The 25027-nt window shown below is 43.7% G+C and overlaps 1 protein-coding gene across 1 annotated transcript in view; it reads right to left on the minus strand.

Annotated features, from left to right (window-relative positions):
* Positions 1 to 25027, minus strand: part of abtb2b (ankyrin repeat and BTB (POZ) domain containing 2b) — a 273661-nt gene that overhangs the window by 19298 nt on the left and 229336 nt on the right. The window contains exons 10-16 of the mRNA XM_086008059.1: positions 17023 to 17158; positions 15757 to 15983; positions 14878 to 15056; positions 14474 to 14579; positions 12954 to 13056; positions 7032 to 7122; positions 5822 to 5890 (exon numbers count right to left, since the gene is read on the minus strand). Coding sequence (XP_085864185.1) covers positions 5822 to 5890; positions 7032 to 7122; positions 12954 to 13056; positions 14474 to 14579; positions 14878 to 15056; positions 15757 to 15983; positions 17023 to 17158 — 911 coding nt within the window. The remainder of the gene's footprint in view (positions 1 to 5821; positions 5891 to 7031; positions 7123 to 12953; positions 13057 to 14473; positions 14580 to 14877; positions 15057 to 15756; positions 15984 to 17022; positions 17159 to 25027) is intronic.

Raw genomic sequence — 25027 nt, forward strand, 5'->3', positions numbered from 1 at the left:
TATCAAGTGTTAACTTGGATCGTGAGTCCTGGCAGACCAGTTGACTATCGGGAACTCGCACCTAAGCCTGAACCCCTCCTCACCTGACGTCCACATGTGCATCTTCTAGGAGTCATTGGAAATTGACCAAACATTTTTTGCCCATCCGAGTCCAGAGTTGAATCTGGGAGATTGTGCTCTCTGTGACTCAGCACCACAAAGGGAGTGGCTTAACTGTTGGGAAGTTAAGGCTAGAGATTTCTACTTGATATTGATTCTGCCTGAACCTGAATCATACATCTTGATTCTGCCTGAACCTGAATCATACATCTTTCATGTTATGTATGCTGCTTTTATTACAAGTAGACAATCAGCTCTTTCAGTTCCCACCAAATTCAAACATGTGCAATGCCTTAATGTTTTATTTCTCAAGCAGAGCTGCTGGCAAAAACAAAATCATATATTTTTTTTTTTTTTTTAAGTACTGGAATCTGTTGTACCCAAAATACAAAGTGTAAATTTTTATTTTTGAAAATCACATATAACTAGTCTGACCGGATTATTTTAATATCTGGAACATTACCTGCTTCCACCCCCACCTCAGTCCAGCCGCCACTGAAACTCTCATCCATACCTTTGTCACCTTCAGACTCAACTATTCCAATGCTCTCAAGGCCGGCCTCCCATCCTCCACTCATAAACTCTTCCAAAACTCTGCTGCCCATATCCTATTCATGTGGGAGTCTGGTCAGAAAAGTAAAAGTCCAAGGGAAAGTGGCTCAATGACAGGTAGCAAAGGGTAATGGTTGGCGGGTTTTTTTGTGACTGGAAGGCTGTTTCCAGTGGGGTTCTGCAGGGCTCAGTACTAGGTCCCTTGCTTTTTATCATATATATCAATGATTTAGACTTCAATGTAGGGGCATGATTAAGAAGTTTGCAGATTATACAAAAACTGGAAGAATGAGGAAGAAAGCTGTAGACTGCAGGAAGAGATCAATGGACTGATCAGGTGGGCAGAAAAGTGACAAATGGAATTCAATCCAGAGCAGTGTGAGGTAATGCATTTGGGGAGGGCTAACAAGGCAAGGGAATACACAATAAATGGTAGAATACTGAGAAGTGTCGAGGAACAGAGGGACCTTGGAGTGCATGTCCACAGATCCCTGAAGGTCGCAGGACAGGTAGATAAGGTGGTTAAGAAGGCAAATGGGATACTTTCCTTTATTAGCCGAGGCATAGAATATAAGAGCAGGGAGGTTATGCTTGAACTGTATAAAACACTAGTTAGGCCACAGCTAGAGTATTGCGTACAGTTCTGGTCACCACATTACAGGAAAGATGTGATTGCCCTAGAGAGGGTACAGAGGAGATATACGAGAATGTTGCCAGGACTGGAGAATTTTAGCTATGAGGAAAGATTAGATAGGCTGGGGTTGTTTTCTTTGGAACAGAGAAGGCTGAGGGGAGATTTAATTGAAGTGTATAAAATTATGAAGGGCCTAGATAGAGTGGATAGGAAGGACCTATTTCCATTAGCAGAGAAATGTAAGAAATCACACAACACCAGGTTATAGTCCAACAGTTTTATTTGAAATCACAAGCTTTCGGAGCGCTGCTCCTTCGTCAGGTGAAGTGGAGAGATGCATAAAGACACAGCTTATATAGTCAGAGAATAATGCCAGATGATTACAGGTAATCTTTCTAACTGCCATTTATCACACCTCGGCAGAGAGATAATCACAGCAATCAAAGGTGTGAATGGTGTCCAAACAGGTTAGTCAGGAAAACATTACATCAAAGAACAATGAGGTGGGGTCACAAGGGGTCAAATGTTGCAGATGCTGGGGTCTGTATGAAAAACACAAAACAGACAAAAAAACATTTTTTTTGCTGGAAATCACAGCAGGTCCGGCCGCATGGGTGTAGAGAGAACAAGCCAACGACGACTCGAGTCTGGATGACCCTATGTCAGGTGGGGTTACATGTAGCATGACATGAACCCAAGATCCTGGTTGAGGCCGTCCTCATGAGTGCGGAACTTGGCTATCCGTTTCTGCTCTACGATTTTGCGTTGTCGTGTGTCTCGAAGGCCGCCTTGGAGAATGCTTACTCGAAGATCGGAGGCTGAATGTCCTTGACTGCTGAAGTGTTCCCCGACTGGGAGGGAACACTCCTGCCTGGCGATTGTTGCACGGTGTCTGCATGGTCTCGCCGATGTACCATGCTCCGGGGCATCCTTTCCTGCAACGTATGAGGTAGACAACGTTGGCTGAGTCACATGAGTATGTACCATGTACCTGGTGGGTGGTGTCCTCACGTGTGATGATGGTATCTGTGTTGATGATCTGGCATGTCTTGCAGAGGTTGCCGTGGCAGGGTTGTGTGGTGTCGTGGTCGCTGTTCTCCTGAAAGCTGGGTAATTTGCTGCGAACGATGGTCTGTTTGAGGTTAGGCGGCTGTTTGAAGGTGAGTAATGGAGGCGTGGGGATGGCCTTAGCGAGGTGTTCGTCGTCGACATGTTGAAGGCTGCGAAGAACATGGCGTAGTTTCTCCACTCCGGGGAAGTACTGGACGACGGAGGGTACTCTGTTGGTTGTGTCCTGTGTTTGTCTTCTGAGGAGGTCTATGCGATTTTTTGCTGTGGCCCATCGGAACTGTCGATCGACGAGTCGAGCATCATATCCCGTTCTTACGAGGGCGTCTTTCAGCGTCTGTAGGTGTCCATCGCGTTCCTCCTCGTCTGAGCAGATCCTGTGTACTCGCAGGGCTTGTCCATAGGGGATGGCTTCTTTAACGTGGTTAGGGTGGAAGCTGGAGAAGTGGAGCATCCTGAGGTTGTCCGTGGGCTTGCGATAGAGTGAAGTGCTGAGGTGTCCGTCTTTGATGGAGATTCGTGTGTCCAAGAATGAAACCGATTCTGAGGAGTAGTCCAAGGTGAGTTTGATGGTGGGATGGAACTTGTTGATGTTATCGTGTAGTCTTTTCAGTGATTCTTCGCCGTGGGTCCATAGGAAGAAAATGTCGTCAATGTATCTGGTGTATAGCGTTGGTTGGAGGTCCTGTGCAGCGAAGAAGTCTTGCTCGAACTTGTGCACGAAGATGTTGGTATATTGGGGTGCGAATTTGGTCCCCGTGGCTGTTCCGTGTGTTTGGGTAAAGAACTGGTTGTCGAAGGTGACGACATTGTGGTCAAGGATGAAGCGGATGAGTTGTAGGATGGCGTCTGGAGATTGGCTGTTGGTGTTGAGTACTGAGGCTGTCGCAGCAATGCCGTCATCGTGGGGGATACTGGTGTAGAGTGCCGAGACGTCCATCGTGGCGAGGAGTGTTCCTGGTTCAACTGGTCCGTGGGTGCTGAGTTTCTGTAAGAAGTCTGTAGTGTCGCGACAGAAGCTGGGGGTTCCCTGTACGATGGGTTTCAGGATGCCCTCTACGTATCCAGAGAGGTTCTCACACAGGGTTCTGTTGCCTGATATGATAGGACGTCTGGGTGTGTTGGCTTTGTGTATCTTTGGGAGGCAGTAGAAGTCTCCCATGCGGGGAGTACGTGGGATGAGAGCGCGTAGGATGCTTTGAAGGTCTGGATCGAAGGTCTTGATCAGTCTGTTGAGTTGGCGGGTGTGTTCTTTGGTTGGATCTGCGGGTAACTGTCTGTAGTGTTCCTGGTTGTCCAGTTGTTGGTATGCTTCTTTGCAATAGTCCGTTCTGTTCTGTATGATGATGGCTCCTCCTCAGTCTGCTGGTTTGATGATGGCGTTGCGTTGTGCTCGGGTGACATTCTGGACTGTCTTGTGAGTGCGGCTGATGAATCTGGCGTTGATGCATCTCCTGACAGCTTGAGCATACATGTCAAGCTTAGGGCAGCGACCCTCCAGAGGGGTCCAATTTGACTCGTCGATCGACAGTTCCGACGGGCCATAGCAAAAAATCGCATAGACCTCCTCAGAAGACAAACACAGGACACAACCAACAGAGTACCCTTCATCGTCCAGTACTTCCCCGGAGCGGAGAAACTACGCCATGTTCTTCGCAGCCTTCAACATGTCATCGATGACGACGAACACCTCGCTAAGGCCAACCCCATGCCTCCACTACTCGCCTTCAAACAGCTGCCTAACCTCAAACAGACCATCGTTCGCAGCAAATTACCCAGCTTTCAGGAGAACAGCGACCACGACACCACACAACCCTGCCACGGCAACCTCTGCAAGACATGCCAGATCATCAACACAGATACCATCATCACACGTGAGGACACCACGCACCAAGTACATGGTACATACTCATGTGACTCGGCCAACGTTGTCTACCTCATACGTTGCAGGAAAGGATGCCCCGGAGCATGGTACATCGGCGAGACCATGCAGACACTGCGCAACAATCGCTAGGCAGGAGTGTTCCCTCCCAGTCGGGGAACACTTCAGCAGTCAAGGACATTCAGCCTCCGATCTTCGAGTAAGCATTCTCCAAGGCGGCCTTCGAGACACACGACAACGCAAAATCGTAGAGCAGAAACGGATAGCCAAGTTCCGCACTCATGAGGACGGCCTCAACCAGGATCTTGGGTTCATGTCATGCTACATGTAACCCCACCTGACATAGGGTCATCCAGACTCGAGTCGTCGTTGGCTTGTTCTCTCTACACCCATGCGGCCGGACCTGCTGTGATTTCCAGCAAAAAAAATGTTTTTTTGTCTGTTTTGTGTTTTTCATACAGACCCCAGCATCTGCAACATTTGACCCCTTGTGACCCCACCTCATTGTTCTTTGATGTAATGTTTTCCTGACTAACCTGTTTGGACACCATTCACACCTTTGATTGCTGTGATTATCTCTCTGCCGAGGTGTGATAAATGGCAGTTAGAAAGATTACCTGTAATCATCTGGCATTATTCTCTGACTATATAAGCTATGTCTTTATGCATCTCTCCACTTCACCTGACGAAGGAGCAGCGCTCCGAAAGCTTGTGATTTCAAATAAAACTGTTGGACTATAACCTGGTGTTGTGTGACTTCTTACATTTGTCCACCCCAGTCCAACACCGGCATCTCCACACCATTAGCAGAGAGGTCAATAACCAGGGGGCATAGATTTAAGATAATTGGTAGAAGGATTAGAGGGGAGTTGAGGAGATCTTTTTCACCTAGAGGGTGGTGGGGGTCTGGAACTCACTGCCTGAAAGGGTGGTAGTGGCAGAAACCCTAATTGCATTTAAAAAGTACTTGGATATGTACTTGAAGTGCCGTAACCTGCATTAAGAGCTGGAAAGTGGGATTAGGCTGGATTGCTCTTTTTTGGCCGGCACAGACACAATGGGCCGAATGGCCTCCTGTGTGTAAGTTTCTACGATTCTATTCCATTCCAAGTCCTGGTCAACCATCACTCCTGTCCTCTCTGACCTACACTGGGGTCCCCCAGTGCCTCAAATTTAAAATTCTCATCCTCGTATTTAAATCCTTTCATGGCATCACCCTCCCCATCTCAGTAACCTCCTCCAGATCTACAACCTCTCCCCCAAACTCTTCCTCTCTCTGGCCTTTTGTGCCTATTCCCCTCACCCACTATTGACAGCCGTGCTTTCAGCCATCTAGGCCGCACGCTCTGAAAGTCCTTCCTTAAAGGAAGGGGGTCTTAAACGAGGCTTTAAGACCTTCTTAAAGCCCACCTCTTTGACCAAGCTTTTGATCACCCCTCCTAATAATTCCTTTTATTGGCTCAGCGACTACCTTTTGATTGCACCTCTGTGAAGTGCATTGGGACTTTTTCTATGCTGAAGGCGTTATATAAAAGTTGTGTTGTTGTTGTTGTATCTGACAATATTTATATAGTAACTGTTCTTACCTCCAGTACGTCAGAAATGGGTATATTTATTGACTCGGTATCACCATAATACAAGTACTGCATCATCATCTAGAGGGATAACAGACAGCTCAGATCAGAACAGCTTCAAATAGGATCAGCACTATCATTTTCTGAGTTCTTAAAAAAAAAAAAATGATCTCATTAGTAATGAGACTTTACGAACACTCTAACACAGAATGCAGCCAAATGTAAAAATATTCACATCAGCAAAGGAACTGCTTAGTATTATAATCCCTAGAAATGCTGTCTGTAATTGGCTGAAAGGCAGTCAGTTGATAATAGTTGTTGCTCACTAGTTAACATCAATAGACGATACTTACCAGCAAGTAACAGCACTAAACAACAGAACCGACTTTAGCCAGTTGACACAACAAAGCGTTTAGACTATAGCCTGCACAAAAATTTGTTAAAATCTTTCCTGTTTTTAATACACCATGCTAACACCAAGAATGTTTATTTTATCATACTGGGTCATGGAATGGCAGGAAGTGTATTCACTCTGTGGTTGTTAAATTGTACCCTGGCTCGGCTGGAATGCCATGAGAAGTATTGCTCTCGAGTGAAGGAGGCAGCGATTGGCAGTCAACCTGCACCGTTCTGGGGTGCCCCTTGGTGGCCAGTTACATACAGAGGCCTGGAAGCAGGGAATCCAACCAACTCAATGGAGGACAAGGTGAAGGGTCAGGAAAACTAAGAAGAAAAAGTAAGGGCAGGGAAATACAAGAAATAAACAGAGTTCAAGTCTATAATAAAATAAACAGAGTGTAACTTTAGAGCTCCAAACTGTTACACATAAGGCATTTGAGAGCATTAGTTATTCAGTTAGCATCTCAAGTGCAGGAAAATCACTGGTAATTTGAGAAATTTGCTTTCCCTCCTTCATTTATTGTTCCAATAGAAACCTGCACTGAACTCGGGAGTAGGAGGGCTGAGGAGAAGTTTGCAGGATGAATCATAAAGATCAAAGGATCCCAGTGAGATCTATTCTGTTGCAGTTCACCATTCACTGACGTGGTTATCTTCATCATATTACCTCACAACCTACAGAGTTCTGCACTTTATTATTGTCCCATATGGAAAGGGCTGTGAAGAAACATGAGGGGGTGGGGATGAGGATGAGCCACCAGAAGCACTCTTCCTGGGCACTTTGGTGAACAGCTTGCTATAAACTTTAGAAACAAATGTGTACCTGGAAGATGTGGTATTTAATCTCACTGATCTCTATACACTTGCACGGCTGGTTCTCCGGAGATGTCTTATTAGTCAGCAGCATTTTAAACCTGAGGGGGGAGGATTGAGAGGGGATGTGTTTCTTGTTAAACAATTCCATACAAATAAGAAACAAGTTCTGTTTATTACTTTCCATCATTAAAACCCTTTGCTTCTTTCAGTCCCATCACATTACTTATCATTTGTCAGCTGTGAACTGCTGTGCTCGGCAACTGAAGCTCTGTGACTGGTCACTGGGAAGTGGTTCAAGTGCCCCATTACTCAGCCACTAGGGCAGCATTTAGCTTGCCCAATACTGGGAGCTCACCACATGGGAAATTGCTGGTGTGAATTCACATGGGGAGGTGCTCCAACACAAAGCCTTCAATACACCATAACTGATAGCTGTTTCTTATCATTGGTGCTATTTTAAAGTTATAATTTAATTTTTAAAAATTATTTATTGAGATGTGGGCGTCGCTGGCAAGGCCAGCATTTATTGCCCAGCCCTAGTTGCCCTTGAGACGGTGGTGGTGGGCCTTCTTCTTGAACCGCTGCAGTCCATGTGTTGAAGGTACTCCCACGGTGCTGTTAGGAAGTGTCAGAATTTTGACCCAATGACGATGAAGGAATGGCGATATATTTCCAAGTCAGGATGGTGTGTGACTTGGGGGGGGGAAATTAAAGGTGATGGTGTTCCCATGCCCTGGTCCTTCTGGGAGGTGGAAGTCCGGAGTTTTGGAGATGCAGCTGAGTGAATTGCTGCAGTGCATCCTGTCGATAGTACTCACTGCAGCCACGGTGCGCTGGTGGTGGAGGGAGTGGATGTATAGGCTAGTGGATGAGTAATGTTCCCTCTAATTTTTTTTGGTGCGCAGTCCCTTTAAATTTGCTGCGCGGTATCTTTTCCAGCGGCAGCAGCTGATGAGTGGCCTGCACGGGGTCTGCGGGGCCGTGCACTGTAGGGGGGAGCCGATCAAGCGGACTACTTTGTCCTGGATGGTATTGAGCTTCTCGAGTGTTGTTGAAGTTGCACCAATCCAGGCGAGTGGAGAGTATTCCATCATACTCCTGACTTGTGCATTATAGTGGCGGAGGCTTTTGGGAGTGAGGAGATGAGGCACTCTCCGCTGCTGATTTCTCCAATTCTTTAGTCGACAATATTACAATAATCAATTAACCAACAGTGCTTATAACCAGTTAAATTTGTAACACATTACTGCATTAATCAGCAGCCCGTACTGATCATTGTCATATGTACACACTGCCATGATCTAATGCTTTTGCCAGCAGTATAGCAGAATCTATTCCTCTGAGGACACACTGCAGTGTCCTGTAACTTTTCAATAGGAACTAAAATTGGACAGTGGAGAATTTGAAATCAATGTGTAAAGATTATTACCCAAAGTGTTAGTATCTGTGTGTAAACTCTACAACGTTGAATGATTTAACCTTTCATGGGCCAGCGGTGAGTATATTGGTCATATTTGCAATGAAGACAGATGTTGGGGTTTTGAACACACATTATAATGAGAAAAACAAATGAGTCGAATAAGACAACATTGTCGAGGAGTACAATTTAAATGTGTCTACAATAAAATAAAGCACCAGGGGGGTGAAATTGGATAGCGGCAGACTACCGGTGGGACCAGAGCACAGGGAACGATTCATGTACCGGAATGCATAGACTTGAGGCACACTCAATCTTGGGCCTTGGGCCTCTTTCAAGTTGTACTGTTGAGTTGTGGATGCTTGTTGTGCGCCCTCAGACAGCTCGCTGGCAAAGTTAATGGAAATTTTGGGTCGCTGTGCCGCTGGCAGCAGCCCTCGGGTAGGTCCTTGGAGGGGCTGATTGAGAGGGAGGGGGTTGATCAGCAAGTGGCAGGCCAGTCTCAGGACTGCTGTGGAGCTGGGAGGAGCATTCTTTTAAGGACTGCTGGTTAGGCCAGATGTAAACTTGATTATTCTGAAAGCAGCAGGCCCTGCACCGGCTGCGTTAAGGGCAGCACCATTTCAGGATAGGGTCCTGAAACAGATGTTTGATCCCCTATTTACATATGGAAAGAACACAATGCCTGTTTCAGGCGTGAGCCCTAGATGCCTATAATTCAACCTTTATCAATAGGGCGGGTGGCGCACTTCCGGTGTGGAATGTGCATGCGTTCACTGAATGCCACATTGGACGCTTAGGTGTCATTTTTATGTCAATGAATTTCTAGGCCTATATTTTTAATGAATAATTAAAGGGGTTGTGTTGTCCTTGCAGTGATTTCAAATGGCTACATGATATATGGTACAACCTGGAATAATAGAGCTTTCTTGTTCCCAGTGTTACTTGCAATTGTTAATTGCCCAGAGGACACCGTCTAGAAATGAAATATTGCAGTAAGGGTTAAGGTTGCATGTTGCAGTACCAATGTGCAGAACAGGAGAATACAGGTTTAATCACCAATCCCATTTAGCAATCGATCTGATCCACATTGCAGAGGGAGGCACAGAGTAGAGGCCAGTTTCCCTTGGGGCGGAGAAAGGAGGAATAATAGTCAAGGGGGAGTCTTCACTGGCCACTGTGCTCCCTTGCTGCTGATATTGGCATTGGCAGTAGTGTGGGAGAGGCAGCAGATGAGGATCATGGCCCAGCTGTACATCAGCAGGGACAAAATGGACATGGGGGAATAAATTCAGCATCGCCCCATTTGGGGCGCCATTATCGGGCGTGCGCAAAGTTTTGCGCCTGGCGCTAATTATCGCCTCCAATAGCAAACTTGGCTTTTATTGTCCCTGGAGGTGATTGGAGCGCTAAATCAGGGCTTCACACCTGTCTTAAGGCGCAAAGGCCGAGCAGCGAGGTGCTACCTCAGAGCTCTGGCGAAGCAAGTAAGGGCAAATCAAAATGAACCTGCAAAGTGCTGCTCAGTACCCAAAACCCCTTCACACAGTGTTGAATCTCTCCATAAGTCTCTCTCTCTCTCTCTCTCTCTCAGAATGCGTGGTGCAAAAATGTCACCAACAAAAAAAGGCAAGAAGCGGTCGCCTTAAAATAGCGCTCCCCCAGTCCCTTTCTGACTGCAAAATGCTCCCCTCAACCTGTCGTTGCTAGCGGCAGGCGGTAAGGCACGGGGCGCCACTCAATATCCGGTCCCGGGTGTAACGATCAATAACGTCATTCTATAGTGGACACTAGGTGGAGCCGTAGAGCTGTATGTATAAGACTACACTACCCAGCTGTATGATATTAAGACTACATTACCCATGAGGCACTAGGCTACCCACAAGGCAGCAGTCAAGATGGAAGCCTCTACAGATACTGTACCTAGTCCACATATGCTCAATAAAGTAACTAGCAAAAGCTAGCTGTGTTCATAATAAGAATGTCTAGTTATTAATGAACATAACATGGTACCGGGGTGGTGAAGATCTGCTGAAAATTGTGAAAAGCGACATGGAGAATTTGAAGCCACCAGAGCGTTTGAATCTCGAGGGAAATGTCGACTACAATTGGCGGATTTTTAAACAACAATTCGAACTCTACATTGCAGCCATCGGATTCGGTACGAAGCCAGATGCAAGGAAGATAGCGTTGCTGCTTATGGTTGCAGGCCCACAGGCGATAGAGGTATTTAATCCAGTGGAGAACAGAGAAAAATTAGAAGATGTGCTAAAAAAATTTGATGCACATTGCTCTCCCAAAAAGAATGAGACCTATGAAAGATACATCTTCCGTTCTCGGACACAGCAACAAAATGAGACTTTTGATCGCTTTATTAACTGATCTGAAACTGAAAGCACAGACATGTAATTTCTCTGAGTTCAAAGCATCCATGATTCGTGACCAGATTGTGTTTGGTATTCATGATAAAAAAGTCAGGGAACGTCTGTTGAGAGAAACCGAACTAAATTTGGAAAATGCGGTGAAAATATGCCAAGCCAGCGAGCTAGCTCGAAAGCACGCAAAGACTTTCAGTGAAATCAATAATGATGCGAATGTAATGAGTGATAATGCTGCTGTCGGTGCTGTGTCCTACAAGGGGAAGAAACGTGGGCAGAACAGAAATGAAAAGCAATCGGAGGATGAAATTTTTAATTGTAAACGTTGTGGTTACAAACACCAGTTAAGACAATGCCCAGCATTTGGAAAAATGTGCACAAAGTGTAATGGAAAGAATCACTTTGCCAAACAATGCTTTTCAAAAGTAAAAACGACGAAAGGGCAATGAGTTAATGTGATTGAGGACACTGATTTACGTGAGACATTTTTTGTAGGAATGGTGTCATGTGACGATATCAAAAAAGATACAGAAAATGTGCAGCCCTCAGAAATAGACAATGCTGAACATAAAGTTAATGCAGTAAAAGAGGACAAATGGATGATCCCACTGCAGATAAATGGAGCATTAGTTACATTGAAACTGGACACTGGGGCAAAAGCAAACTTAATCAGTATGAGTGACATTAACAATATGAAAGAAAAGCCCAAAATACAGAAAAAGTCAGTACTACTGAAGGACTATAATGGACAGAAAATAGATAGCTTAGGTGTATGCAAAGACAAAGTGCATCATCTCATGTTTTCTGTTGTGGCTGAAAGACTTGATTCGATACTAGGTGACAAAGCTTGTGAGGACTTAGAACTGGTCAAGAGAGTCTACCGTATAAACTGTGCCATAAGCAGACCAGATGATGAAGCAGAGAGCCCATCAAGGATGAAAAGGCCAAAGGGTATCCATGTCTTCAAAAAGCCTAGTTTCTCCAAGAAGAAAGAAAAAGACTTTAAGGTCAAAGAGAAGCCAAAGGAAGAAAAGCACAAAGAGGAAAAACACAAGGAGAAAAAGTCCAAAGATATAACCGCAGCAGATGTTGTTAAGCAGTGGAAAGAGAAAAAGAAAAAGAAGCCTGCACCAGAGCAGGAAGCAGTTCCGGTGGATACTCCTTCTTCCCTCAGGCCAATCTTTGGTGTTCCATTAGCCGAGGCTGCTGAGAGGACTATGCTATATGATGGGATCCAGCTGCCAGCAGTTTTTCGAGAGTGCATTGACTACATTGAGAGTTATGGCATGAAGAGTGAAGGAAACACTGAAACCCTCTCCAAGCAAAGATCGCAAGGAGACCTCGATCTATACAAGAGCAGATTGATGACAATGCCGCAACTGCATCTTGTCATTCACCGCCAGAACAATCTCATGAAGACACATCAGACTTACCCGTGTTGAGAAGATCCACACGTGAAGTAAAAGAGCTTGATAGACTTAATCTTTGAGTACAATGTAAAGCTTTGAAAATGTGTTGACTGTTTTGAAAATGTTTATGTTTATAGAGCACTAACAAAAGTGTTACTGATATTATCTTTATTGTTTTCTTGAAAGTTAATTGATATTGATTTTGTTAAACCACAAAGAAAGGGGGATGTAACGATCAATAACATGTCATTCTATAGTGGACACTAGGTGGAGCCGTAGAGCTGTATATAGCTGTATGTATAAGACTACACTACCCAGCGGTATGATATTAAGACATTACCCATGAGGCACTAGGCTACCCACAAGGCAGCAGTCAAGATGGAAGCCTCTACAGATACTGTAGCAGTCCACATGTGCTCAATAAAGTAACTAGCAAAAGCTAGCTGTGTTCATAATAAGAATGTCTATTTATTAATGAACATAACACCGGGGCGTTGCGCACTCAACTGACGTCACAATCTGCCGGTGCAGGAGATCGTGGCGATAGTGTTTAGCGCCGCCGCAAAATGTCTAGTTAATTCCGCGAGCGGCGTAAATATCACCGCGCCTGGGCGCTAGTTGCTTTGCACCCCATTAGCGCCCTCTTAAGGCGCTAACAGGAGTTGCAAACAACTGAATTTTTCCCCCATAAAGTACAACAAAGAATTGCTTTGAATTTATCATACCTGTTTGAGGCAGTAATTAGGAGAACTTTATGTGCATAAAAAGGCTTTCCTTCCACTAAGAATGTTAAGTCCGACATTTCTTTATTATTCAGAAAGTGAGGATCTGAAAAAAAATAAAAAATAATTTATTTTCAAACGGACAGTTAATGAAAATGTGAGCACATTCCAACATATTCTGGTGGTGGTGATGGGGGAGGGCATCAGAAGAGAATGAAAGGAGAATAGACTGAATACTAAATATGATCTAGTGCCAGTTAATAAGGATGTGGTTTTTGGGGAACATTCCTTTGTTTGGGGGGAGGGGGTGAAAGAGTATTTTCTCAGATGCCAGTTGATTCCCACTGCATTCAACTCTGTACTAATAGGTTTTGCTCAATGGGAATGATCTGATAAAGGAGACAATTTAATTTCCCTGAGGGTACCTCCATTAATAATTTCCACTGCCTCAAGTTTCTGTGGTCAGACTGCCGAATTCCTCCGATGATGTACTGCAGGGATGTCACTTAAAGAAATAATGCTAGCTCCCAGATTACTCAGTTGCTGAAGCTAATGAGTAACTGAGTCATACAGACCAGAAGGTCACGGGTTCAAACACCAGTGTGCGCTGATCTTATCTGGGGTGGTAGTCAGGGCACTACAACAGCCCTGGTTACAGTTAGGGAAGGGAAATTTAGCCGTGAGTCCTATTCCCGATTGATTATACCAGACTGATACCTGGGATGGCAGGAATGACGTATGAGGAGCGATTGGGTCGATTGGGCTTATACTCGCTGAAGTTTAGAAGAATGAGAGGGGATCTCATTGAAACGTATAAAATGCTAACAGGACTAGACAGACTAGATGCAGGAAGGATGTTCCCGATGGCGGGGGAGTCCAGAACCAGGGGTCACAGTCTAAGGATAAGGGGTAAGCCATTTAGGACAGAGATGAGGAGGAATTTCTTCACCCAGAGAGTAGTGAACCTATGGAATTCTCTACCACAGAAGGCAGTTGAGGCCAATTCATTAAATATATTCAAGAAGGAGTTGGGTATATTTCTTAAGGCTAAAGGGATATGGGGAGAAAGCAGGGACAGGGTACTGAATTTGGATGATCAGCCATGATCTCATTGAATGGCGGAGCAGGCTCAAGGGGCCAAATGGCCTACTCCTGCTCCTATCTTCTATGTTATCCAGTGACTGCTGCTAGAATGTGTACATGTATGTATGTCAAGTGAGGACAGGAGCATCATCAGCTCTGATGCCCGCCATGACTGAAAAACTGCCAACAATCATAGGGGTCAATTTTAACTGTTGTTGCCGGGTGGGAAACGGGTGGCAGTGGGTCAGCTGCTCGTTTATCACCCTGCACGATTTCTCTCCCATTGACTTCAATGTCTCACACATGAAGAATGGGTACTCGGGTGAGGTACTGGAGATTGGCTGTGGATCGGTATGAATCAGCACCTTCAGGAGAGGAGGGGGGAAAAGAAAAGTTATCATTCAGTGCCGTTTGAGAAACTCCAAGTATTGATTACTCACCTAATCGAGCGGGTGGTGTTCTCTTTATCTCAGGGATACTAGGAATAGGACCATTGCCATAGCAATGTATAAAGATAGAGGCTATCTGCTGATTGAGTGTATCATTCTGTAGAATGAAGGGGAAAAACAACAGCATGCAAAAAAATAGGCTTAGGAAAATAGAGAGCAAAATCCATTAAATATTATCACGTCATAAACCAGGAAATCAGATCCTAAACTGCATCAATCATCAAAGTAAATACTAGTTTTCTTTTGAATCAATGCTGCCACATGTATTCTAATCCAGCTGGATTTAATAATTTAATGGGAAATAGAGTAGGTTATACGCATCCTACTTTATGACATCCCTGGGCCAGTCACATCATTTTTACTACAATATCCCAACAAAAATGAAAGCATTCTACCTTGCTAATCCTGAGCATGTCAAACATCAGTGGAAGCCCCTCATGGATCAGCTCTTCATTGTAATCCTCCTCTTTGATGGTAGTGAATTCCCGCAACAGGTACTGCATCACAGGATACCTGCACTGATGGTATGAGGTCCTCAGAGATTCGATCCACACATGTAGTTTCCAGGGGATACCTACAGAAAAGAGCAGAATGAGAACTGAAGCCACAATCACCCTTTACCATACTAGAGCTGTATTTTGACCCTTTGAAGGTTACCTTGACAGTGGTACTGCAGCCAAATATATAAGATCAAACCAGTTTTAAGATGATGGAAATAAAATAAAACATATTTTACTTAACAGATTCATTCCAGAGACTTGAGCACATAATTTAGGCGGACATCAGTGCAGTACTGGGAGACTGAGAGGTGATAATACGTTTTGGATGATACATTAAAATAAGGCTCCATCTGCCTATGTAGGTGGATGTAAAAATCCCAGGATAATGTTTGAAGAAGAGAACAGCCTAATATGGTACTGACTGATACTGGCTAGGAAGGACCCAGGTTCAATCTTCGACCTATGTTGGGACCACAAATTTCAGCTGGGATTAGAGGTGGTGCTAAAAAATAAAATCAACTGAACTCCACTCCAACCTTTGTGATTGCTTCCAGAGCTCCACAATGGAAAGTGTGAATGTGGAGACACTGGGTGAGGACAGTACAAGCTCAGCTTTGATGACCTTTGAGGCTGAAAAGCCTACTGACACTCACTGGCTAGACCCGCACAGTGAATGGCCACTTTGGAAAGTACTTGAAGAGGCCATGAAACCATATTCTAGAATCTTCCTAATAATAGGGGTGAAGCTATTAATACAATAAATCCAATACTTACCAAGGTTCCTCAGCTCCATGGTGACATCAAGGTAGCCATGTTCAGCACTGTAATACATGGCTTCTTGTAAAGCCTTCATTCTGGCTTTGCAGAGTTTAACCTGTCCTTCATTTATACTTCCAATGCTTGAAGTATCACTCTCCACTCCCTCTGCTAACATTTCTTCCAGAGAGAGTACATCAGTCTTTGGGGCTTGGGGTGGTGTAAGCAACTTGCGCAACACATTCCTAGTTTATAGGAGAAAGAATGGCATAAACTTAAATATTAAAGCAAAGCAATAGCAGAATATTATTGATTTTTTTTAAACCCAAGAATCAGCAGAAAACACAAGCAAAATATTATTTGTTATTCTACTAGTAGTACAGCCTAAGAAGCTGTGTACTGGAAATATATAATGTTCTTTTGATGGATAACAGTCTTTAAGCTTAAATAATGATTTAGGGTGTTATAGGATTGAGGTTAATAATAAATACAATAGCCTTTGGCTACAACACTGATAAATCCGATATAATGTTCAGTGGTCACAGTCAACAGAAAAATCGGATAAAACCCATGCTCCCTTACACGGCATACAAGTCCCACAGATAAATAAATACACAAAATGTTGGAAAAGCACAAAAAGTCGATCAACGTCTGAAAGAGAAAGGATAACATTTCAGGTCTGATCTATCTGAAGAACTCTGACTGTCTCCTCTGAAGTATTATTTTGTCTTTTCTTTTTCCAATACTGACTGACCTGCAGCTCATCTTCAATATTTTCTGTTTTTATTGAAGTTAATGAGCGATTTGGTGTGCGCAATATCCTGTAACAAACTCCATGCACCTCTGCACTTGTTGCGGGTAACGTGAATTGGTGCTCAAGTACCCTAATCTTGCATTACATGTCCCACTGGCAGTGAAATCGCAGGTTTCGGAGCAGATCTCAGTAATAACAAATCACTTGCAGAAACTAATTACTTGTCTTAGTTATATTAATTGTGTAACTTCTCTTCCAAAAGAGTCAATGTGCTTGCACTGTATTAATTAGCACAGGATCCTGTGCTGTATACAGTACTTTTTTTTACCACTTTCACGCTGACTAAATTGAACTTTGAGGACTTTTTAGTAGAGAGAAGAAATCATCTGCATTCAGACAAATCTAACAAAGGTTGCAGGGAGTGACACACACCTTAAATTTAGAATCGAGATGTTTCACACTGTCTAAAAACATGTGGCGTCCCATCAGGCTACGCCTACTCACTCACCCACCAATGCTGTGCTGGTTACCTGTGTCCATGGGCAGCCGCATGGCTAAAGCAGTTCATGTCCTCATGCAGCGCCGATGTCATTCCATTTGTGTCAAGTACACTCAGTAGGGGATCTGCACCTCTGCTCAGCAGCAGGCTAACCAGCTCATAGTTACCTAGACAGGGGCACCATGTGGAATGTTAAGTAACACTAATACAATACTACAGGAAAGATACTACAGGAGTAATGCTATGCCAATATTACTTCTAAACATGTAGAACATTGGTTCACTCTTCCGAGTGGTGGAATATTAGGTTAGATTTTCTGGTCTGGCGCTGATGCAGTGGGACTGGAGTACTGCACCCTTTGCACTCACATGCTTAGGACACAGTCCACCTCACATGATCTGAGGCTGGCATCATTATTTATTAATAGTGAGCTCTCAGCCTGAATCTTACCTGTTGCTGGGAGCTTGCTTCATGCAGGGGACAGGATTTCCCAACTATGCACTGTTACCCCATGTAAGGCACGTTCTGGCTTTTGAAAGGCTGAGTTCTTAAATGTGTGCTCAAGTTGCTCTACCTGGATTTTTGCTTTATGCATCAGTTTTGCTGCAATATTTTTTGGCTGCATTTGTTTTTTGTCTGCCTTTTCCATTCATGGAATTTTTGAAAGCTGCAATTTGGTTATTGCAATCAGAAGTCAGAAGAGAGTGTTGTGGAGGGGGAAGATAAGCACTGGCATTCATGAGGGGAGAGAATGAGAGCAACTCTTGCACGAGTTCTTGGGCGGGGTGGGGGAAGGAGGGAAGACACCATTCTTTTCATGTTATTTAGGTCATTTATAGGCGGGGCGGACTGGTCATATGGGAAATCGGCAGATTTCCCGAGTGTCCCCATGAATGATTCCATAGCTCTATATTATCAGAATGTCCTTTTTTCCATGTGAATCCCATGCTCTTTCGGTGGAGCAATCTTCAAAACCATCATAACAAAGTCCTGGAGTGTCATGGAAAAAGATATCCATGATTTTGTACAGAAGCATAGCATTGAAGTACAGGCTCCAAAGAGACTCAATCACAGATGCGTTTCAGTGATTAAAATTTGAAGTGTATTTTTGATCAGTCAACCTGCTCGTAATGCTGCAGATAGCCCTAAAATTATTTCATACGATCACATTAAGGTTGGTAACATTGTACAAGCCTAATTTCCACGTTTAAATGAACACATTTGTAATACAGTAGCAATGCTTCTGGAACAGACTACAGTGTTCAATCTATTGAAACATTTTGCAGGTATACTCATCACCTGGGCGAAGACAAAAGTACAGAGCGCATGTAATGCCACCAATGATTTCCTTCAAAAAAATAAATTATTTCTCAAATACAATTCTGACCGCAAATATTTCTAAATAAAAGTTCCTTCAGTTAGAGTGCAGTGCACGGTGGGCAAGAGGTGTGCCTGCAGGGCACATTCTACATTGCAATACCAGAGGTAAAAGTGTGAAGAAAACGAGTTACAGAGTCTTCAGTTAAAGAATGCAGTTCCCACTGGGCAGATCCCAAGATATTAGACAAAATGAAATAGAGTACTTTACATGTCTTAACCTTTCAGAAATACATGTGTCACTGATTTTAGTGTGCATGATTTAAAAATACATGAAAGACAAAATTAATGCTCATTTTTTGCTGTACAAATGTGCTCTAGTTTCGCAAACATGCATCTCATGTGTCTTAGTGTTTCTTTATTCAAGCACTTCACAAACTAACCAAAGAGTATCCATTTTCAGCCTCCAGGCTATAAGTTGATTCAGTAAAGCAGGCAAAGGGGCTGTTATAATTTAAGCTTTTGTAAAGCATTGCTCTGATTGCTGAGAGAACACAGTAAAAGTCCAATAAACTTGAATGTCACACCACAATTAAAGGTACTGTGCTGTTATTTTTGACACTGGTAACACAATTACTAACACTATGGCCGCGATTTTGCTAACCGTGGCGGGCGATGTCGATGGCAAGTCCCGACCCCGCTGCTGGCTCCATCCCGTCCTGTAAAATGAATTTCCCTTGATTGGGCTTGTTAAGCCCATCCTGTGCGTCTCCCGGCCAATTAGAGGAAGCGGACCTGGTGACGTCATTTGATGATAACAGTTTCCACAAAGGGACCATGTCCAAATTTATTTTGACAGTTGCGCTGTCAGTGTTCTACAGCACTGAGGTGCTGCAAACACTGACAATGACTGCACAAAGGCACAGGGCTGCACCCAGGGAGGTCCTCTTCCCTTCCCAGGAAGGGACCTCCGCAGGAGATCAACACAGACTGGTTGTACATTGCACAGGATGTGGTCAGGAGGACCTGGGTGCAGTGCCGCAAACATTTCAATGATCTCAGTAGATCACAAAACGTTACTGCAAAGCCACACGCAACCTCATCCTTCTGTGCCTCTCATCACATCCTTTTCACTCTGCCTTACCTACCCCACTCCTGCACATCCTTACTCACACCAACTTACCTTGCACCGCCACCCATCCCTCTCTAGCTATATTATCACTTACCCATCTCACTAGCCACCCCTCACACTCACCCTCATCCTAGTGCAATCATACTAACTAACAACACACAAGGATAGGCACTTGGGTGTTTTATGAAATGTTCATGTGAAGTTTCTGTTAATGTGCTGTCAAACATTGAAACCTTTATTTTCAACACTTTGCATTCTTGGACAGATTTGTGTGCCCTTTGGAAGTGGCTAAGTGAGTTGCAGTGAATGGTGAGACATAACGTTACCCCCCCACAATGGTGAGGAGTGTGAAAGGAATGGCTTGGGCATTGTAGGGATGCTTTATGGTGTTGGTGTGGGGTGGTGCCAACCTGGTGCATCATGTAGCAGCCAGGGTGTACAGCGTCAAATGAAGTAAATCTGGCCAGCAATGTGGTCGGGTGCTGATGCCCGGTGTCCTGTGCAGCATCAGTTGTTTGCGGAGAAGATTGGTGTTTGGTGCTGCTGGTGTGCCTGGTGCTGCTGATGTTGGGGCTGATCGTGGTGGGATTCTGAGGACCAAGGTGAGACAGTATAAAGTGTACCCATGCTGATAGAATAGATGGCAGGTGAAATAGAGATGACCGAAGCGATCTGTCAATGGTGAGAGAGGTAATGAGGTCAGACTGGATGGAGACTTGTGTAAAGACTTGCAGCATGGTGAATATGTTTTGGAAATGCAGTGAGGAAGAGCTTGTGGCTGAGGGAAGATATCTCTGTAAGGTGAGAGCTTTTACTTTACATTTGAAGCTCTCAACTCAACAGCTGAGTCAATGGCCATTGAACTCCCACCTCAGCTGGACAGACGTGGTCCACGACCAGTGTGGACCCCATGGGTGAGCTGTCAAATGCAAAAGGTAAGCTGAAAATCATTCTTAAGTGGCTCTAAACAAGCCACTAATTACCTGAATTGGGATCCCACCGCTGTGTGTTGGGTCTGCTCAGTGCTGACAGACCTGACATCGGGAAAGACGCGTGGTGGCGGGTTCACAGCGGGGTCTCGACCTGCTGGGGGGAAAAAAACACTTTCCCGCCCGACCCGCCACCGATCGCGCCCAATGACTCTCCCCCCCCCCGCAAAATTCCGGCCTACAACTCTATCATCAATCTGCCAACTACAAATGTTAAACTGTTATGGTTTTTAAAAAATGTTAAAAATATTAAAATTCCAAATGGAGTGGCAGTTGTGCTAAGCAGGCAAGCTGCCATTCTGCACAAGGACGGACTGAGCCAAACATAAAATGCTTTCCTGTCCCAAACGCCGGTAGTGCCTGAGACAGTGACAGACATGACGTTTACAGTCATATTTCATACACCAAACCTGAAAGTAGAATGGCTGGAGACTGGGCTGTTGAATTTTTATTGATTTTATTTTTCTCCTGGAACCGTTGACTTTTTTGAGCACCAGGTGCCCTTTGGTACCTTACCCACGTGTTCATTATTCATGTGTGAGCCTAGACAGCATAATATACCGTGAATATCTGCAAGGTATTTAACCACATGGAGTGGAAGGCTCATCAATCCTGTCCTCACCCGCCATTCACACGCTCACTTCCAGGTGTTGTTGGATCACTGATACAAGTCCTGACTCATTTCCCCTTCTGTAGCCCTGGGGTTAGCACAGCTCCATCACTCACCGGATAAACCCACTGAGTCATTAGAGGAGCCCCTAATTATTTTAATATGAAGAAGTTTTAAAGTTTATTTTTAATTAATGGGATACTGGGCTTCATAAATAGAGGCATAGAGTACAAAAGCAAGGAAGTTATGATGAACCTTTATAAAACACTGGTTCGGCCTCAACTGGAGTATTGTGTCCAATTCTGGGCACTGCACTTTAGGAAGGATGTGAAGGTCTTAGAGAGGGTGCAGAAAAGATTTACCAGAATGATTCCAAGGATGAGGGACTTCAGTTATGTGGATAGACTAGAGAAGCTGGGTCTTGGCATTCCCTCCCCACACGTCCTTAAAAATCAGTTACTTCTCCAATTTTTTCCAGTTCTGACGAAGGGTCATCGACTTGAAACGTTAACTCTGTTTCTCTCTCCACGATGCTGCCTGACCTCCTGAGTGTTTCCAGCATTTTCTGTTGTTGTTAGAGAAGCTGGGGTTGTTCTCCTTAGAGCAGAGAAGGTTAAGAGGAAATTTGATAGAGGCGTTCAAACTCATAAGGGGTCTAGACAGAGTAGATGGAGAGAAACTGTTCCCATTGGCGGAAGGGTCGAGAACCAGAGGACACAGATTCAATGTGATTGGCAAAAGAACCAAAGGCGACATGAGGATAAACTTTTTTACGCAGCGAGTGGTTAGGATCTGGAATGTACTGTCTGAAAGGGTGGTGGAGGCAGATTCAATCTTGGCTTTCAAAAGGGAATTGGATAAGTACCTGAAGAAAAAAAAATTGCATGGCTACGGGGAAAGGGCAGGGGGAGTGGGACTAGCTGAAATGCTCTTGCAGAGAGCCGGCACGGGCTCGACGGGCTGAATGACCTCCTTCTGCGCTGTAACCATTCTATGATTCTAATTAAAAGACTTAGGCATACACAGAGAATAACCACACATGAAGCAAAAAGCTGTTTTATTTCTTTTTACATTTTTTTCCCCCAATGTATCTACTGTTTAGCCCTTTACTATTATCGTGATAATGACTGAACTAGTGAGTTTTATGCAGCATAGGGATGTCAGCTGGATTAAGGTTTGAGACACAGTCTCCTCATTCCAGCATACAATGCTGGAACATTCACCAGAAGCATATTAACAGATGGACAAGTAAATCTTAACATACTGATTGGCTGGCTGACAGCCATTAATTTCTGGTAAAGAGATTTGCATTGAAGATTACATTTTAAATTTTAAACAATCCGTAGAAAAAAGTAGAATAAAGCTGTTTAGCTACAACAAATGTAACAGTGGTCGAACCTGTACAGTTACAGTGAATCATTCAGAGGGCCCCTTGTTACAATACGAAGTACAAAGACCCTCACCTTAGACTTTAATTGACTCCCTGTCCCATATTCCAATACAAACCTGGTCGAACCTTTATCATTATTGTGAAATGAAGGCGAATGGGCCAAAGCCCACAATGCACAACACTACAGGGTTGGAAAGAGTAGAAAAGAAGATAAGGCAGATCAGGAAGTAATGATCAGCGATGCCGAGCTGGGGTTTAGAAAGCCTGAAGGCTGTTGGGAGGAATGAAGATAGTCGTAGCACAATAATCATAATTTTTCCGAAAAAGAAACATGGTGTTATGATAGTTTCTAACATGAAATTTTGCATAATCTGCAACTCCTGTTCTTTTTAAGCAATATAGGATTAGAAAAAGCTTTAGGGAAAATACTGTTGCCATTGCTTTGTTCAGATGTGCCATTTGATACAGAGGCCCAGTTGACGGATTGCTGAGCTCAGTGCTGTGATTAAAGAACTGAAGCTAAGGCTACTTGGATCAGCTAAATGGGAATGAACTTGCCTCCTTTGCTCTTGAACTTGTTACAAATAAATGCATGGTTTATTTCAGGAAAAATGATGCTTGAGCTTTCTGTGTGTGGTTGAATTGTGCACACTGGTGTAGTCTGTTGTGTAGGTGATGTATTAGGGGGCCCAAGATAGCTGATTAAATGGTCTGTATGCATGTCTGTGTCAGATAAAAATACAGAACTTTCTAGTGTGCAACACATCTGTAAAGAACTGTTAGACGTCAATTCAGCTACGTTTGAGTTTTGTTTGGGTACTCGTTTCCTGATGGTCTGCATCCCATCATCTAATAAAAGCCAGAAGACATGAATTCAAGGTCACTGGATTCCAAAGAACATCTGTATAATGTTACCAATAATTTGAGGCAATAGGTCATTCCTTATACAGTAAGTCTCATCATCAGTAGTACTTTTAAAAGTCAAGGGAGAAGTATTGCTTTGGGTGTGATGGGTAGCAACAGCGTAAATATGTTCAAAAATAATGTATTTGTGGTCTCATCACACATAAAGCCTACAGCAATTCTTCCCCCCCCCATAAAAAAAGTTACAAGGAATTCTGATCAACTTTTAGCTCGTTCTTTCAGTCTACTTCTGCTGATTTTGAATAAATTTGTTTAATCAATTTGTACTGATAAAATTATCTAGGGAACTAACTTGGAGTTACTGAACCTGACTTGCAAAGGGACTGAGCTATGTTACACAGCTAAAATTACTTAATTGTTGCAACACCTCGGGTTAGTGACTTATCCCTGCTTATGTTATTCAGCTGCTCATATTGTTGGGCTCAGTCATGCTTTGCCATAGGCGATCCTTTATGCGAACATAAGAAGAGAAGCATTTTACCTATCAAATCAAAGCCCTTAATATATTAACTCTCAAATCATGGCATCTAAGCATGTTTTGAATAACTCCAATGTTGTTGCCTCAGGTAATTGACTGGCTTAGTTTGTTATTCTCAGTACCTCTTCCTGCCTCTCCCGACACTTTGAAACGAGCTATGATGGGCAGTGCAAGAACAGTCTGAACTTATTCTCACTCTGCTTACTTTGTTTGGTGCCGTCCTGTGGTGGTATGGCAGAGACTGTGAAATAAACATGAGTGGAATCGGGGATGAACCTGCATCTTGCCATTTTGTGGCATTCAAATTGCTACCATTTTGTGATATCACATTGTGCAGTTCCAGTGGGCTGCCATTTTGTGGCACTGCATTCTAATGTACTATATTGTTGCGCTGCTGGATAGTAAATATTTCTTAAAAGGGACCCGTCAAATCCAAATGCTTTACTTTTCCTCAGGAAATACTCCAAGTCTTGGATTTCGGTATCCAATGAACTGTGGCCAAAGGGTCCTCAGTTACTGTACTATTACTTATACTTTCACAAATGAAATGTTACAAAAATGTTGGTGACCAAGTTGAATTCCCCCAATCTCAGAAATGGAGTCGCCTTGCAGAGATGGAGTAGTTAACCTTGCAGCATCTTTACTTAAAATTATGTCACTTCAGTGTGACATCACCTCATCTGCAAGTTATGAGTAAATGTGTCAGAAGTCACTTCCACAGGGCATAAGACAACGGATTTATAATTACTTGAACTGCTGTTCCGGAATTAAAATAGCATTGTGTTTGAACATTGGATATCTGAGGTCTTGTCCTATTATTGGTTTTACAGGTCACATGGCAAAAACATGTGCTCTGTAAGTAACTTTAATTCCATTTAAACCATATCTGTTGGCACTATTGCAGGATACAGAATCAGGCTAAGAAACAGACAACCTTCCTTTGTGTCTCAGCTTTTCACACTGGTCACTGAGCTGGTATTGTATTTAGCTGTTAATTGGATATTAATATCCCTCCAGCAACCATAATAACTGAATTCTAAACCATGCAGGGTTTTTGTAAAGCGCAGTGCAATCTCAATATCAATACCCTTTAAACAAGACTCCATTTAGGATAATGGAGGCAGAAGTCCTGGAATCATTTAAGAAACAGTCTAAGCTGTGATGGGTGGACTATCAGTTTGTTCTGGATGGATGAG

This window comes from Somniosus microcephalus, chromosome 15, assembly GCF_052327205.1.
Source record: "Somniosus microcephalus isolate GS21.2 chromosome 15, FLI_Smic_1.0, whole genome shotgun sequence".
NCBI lineage: Eukaryota > Metazoa > Chordata > Chondrichthyes > Squaliformes > Somniosidae > Somniosus > Somniosus microcephalus.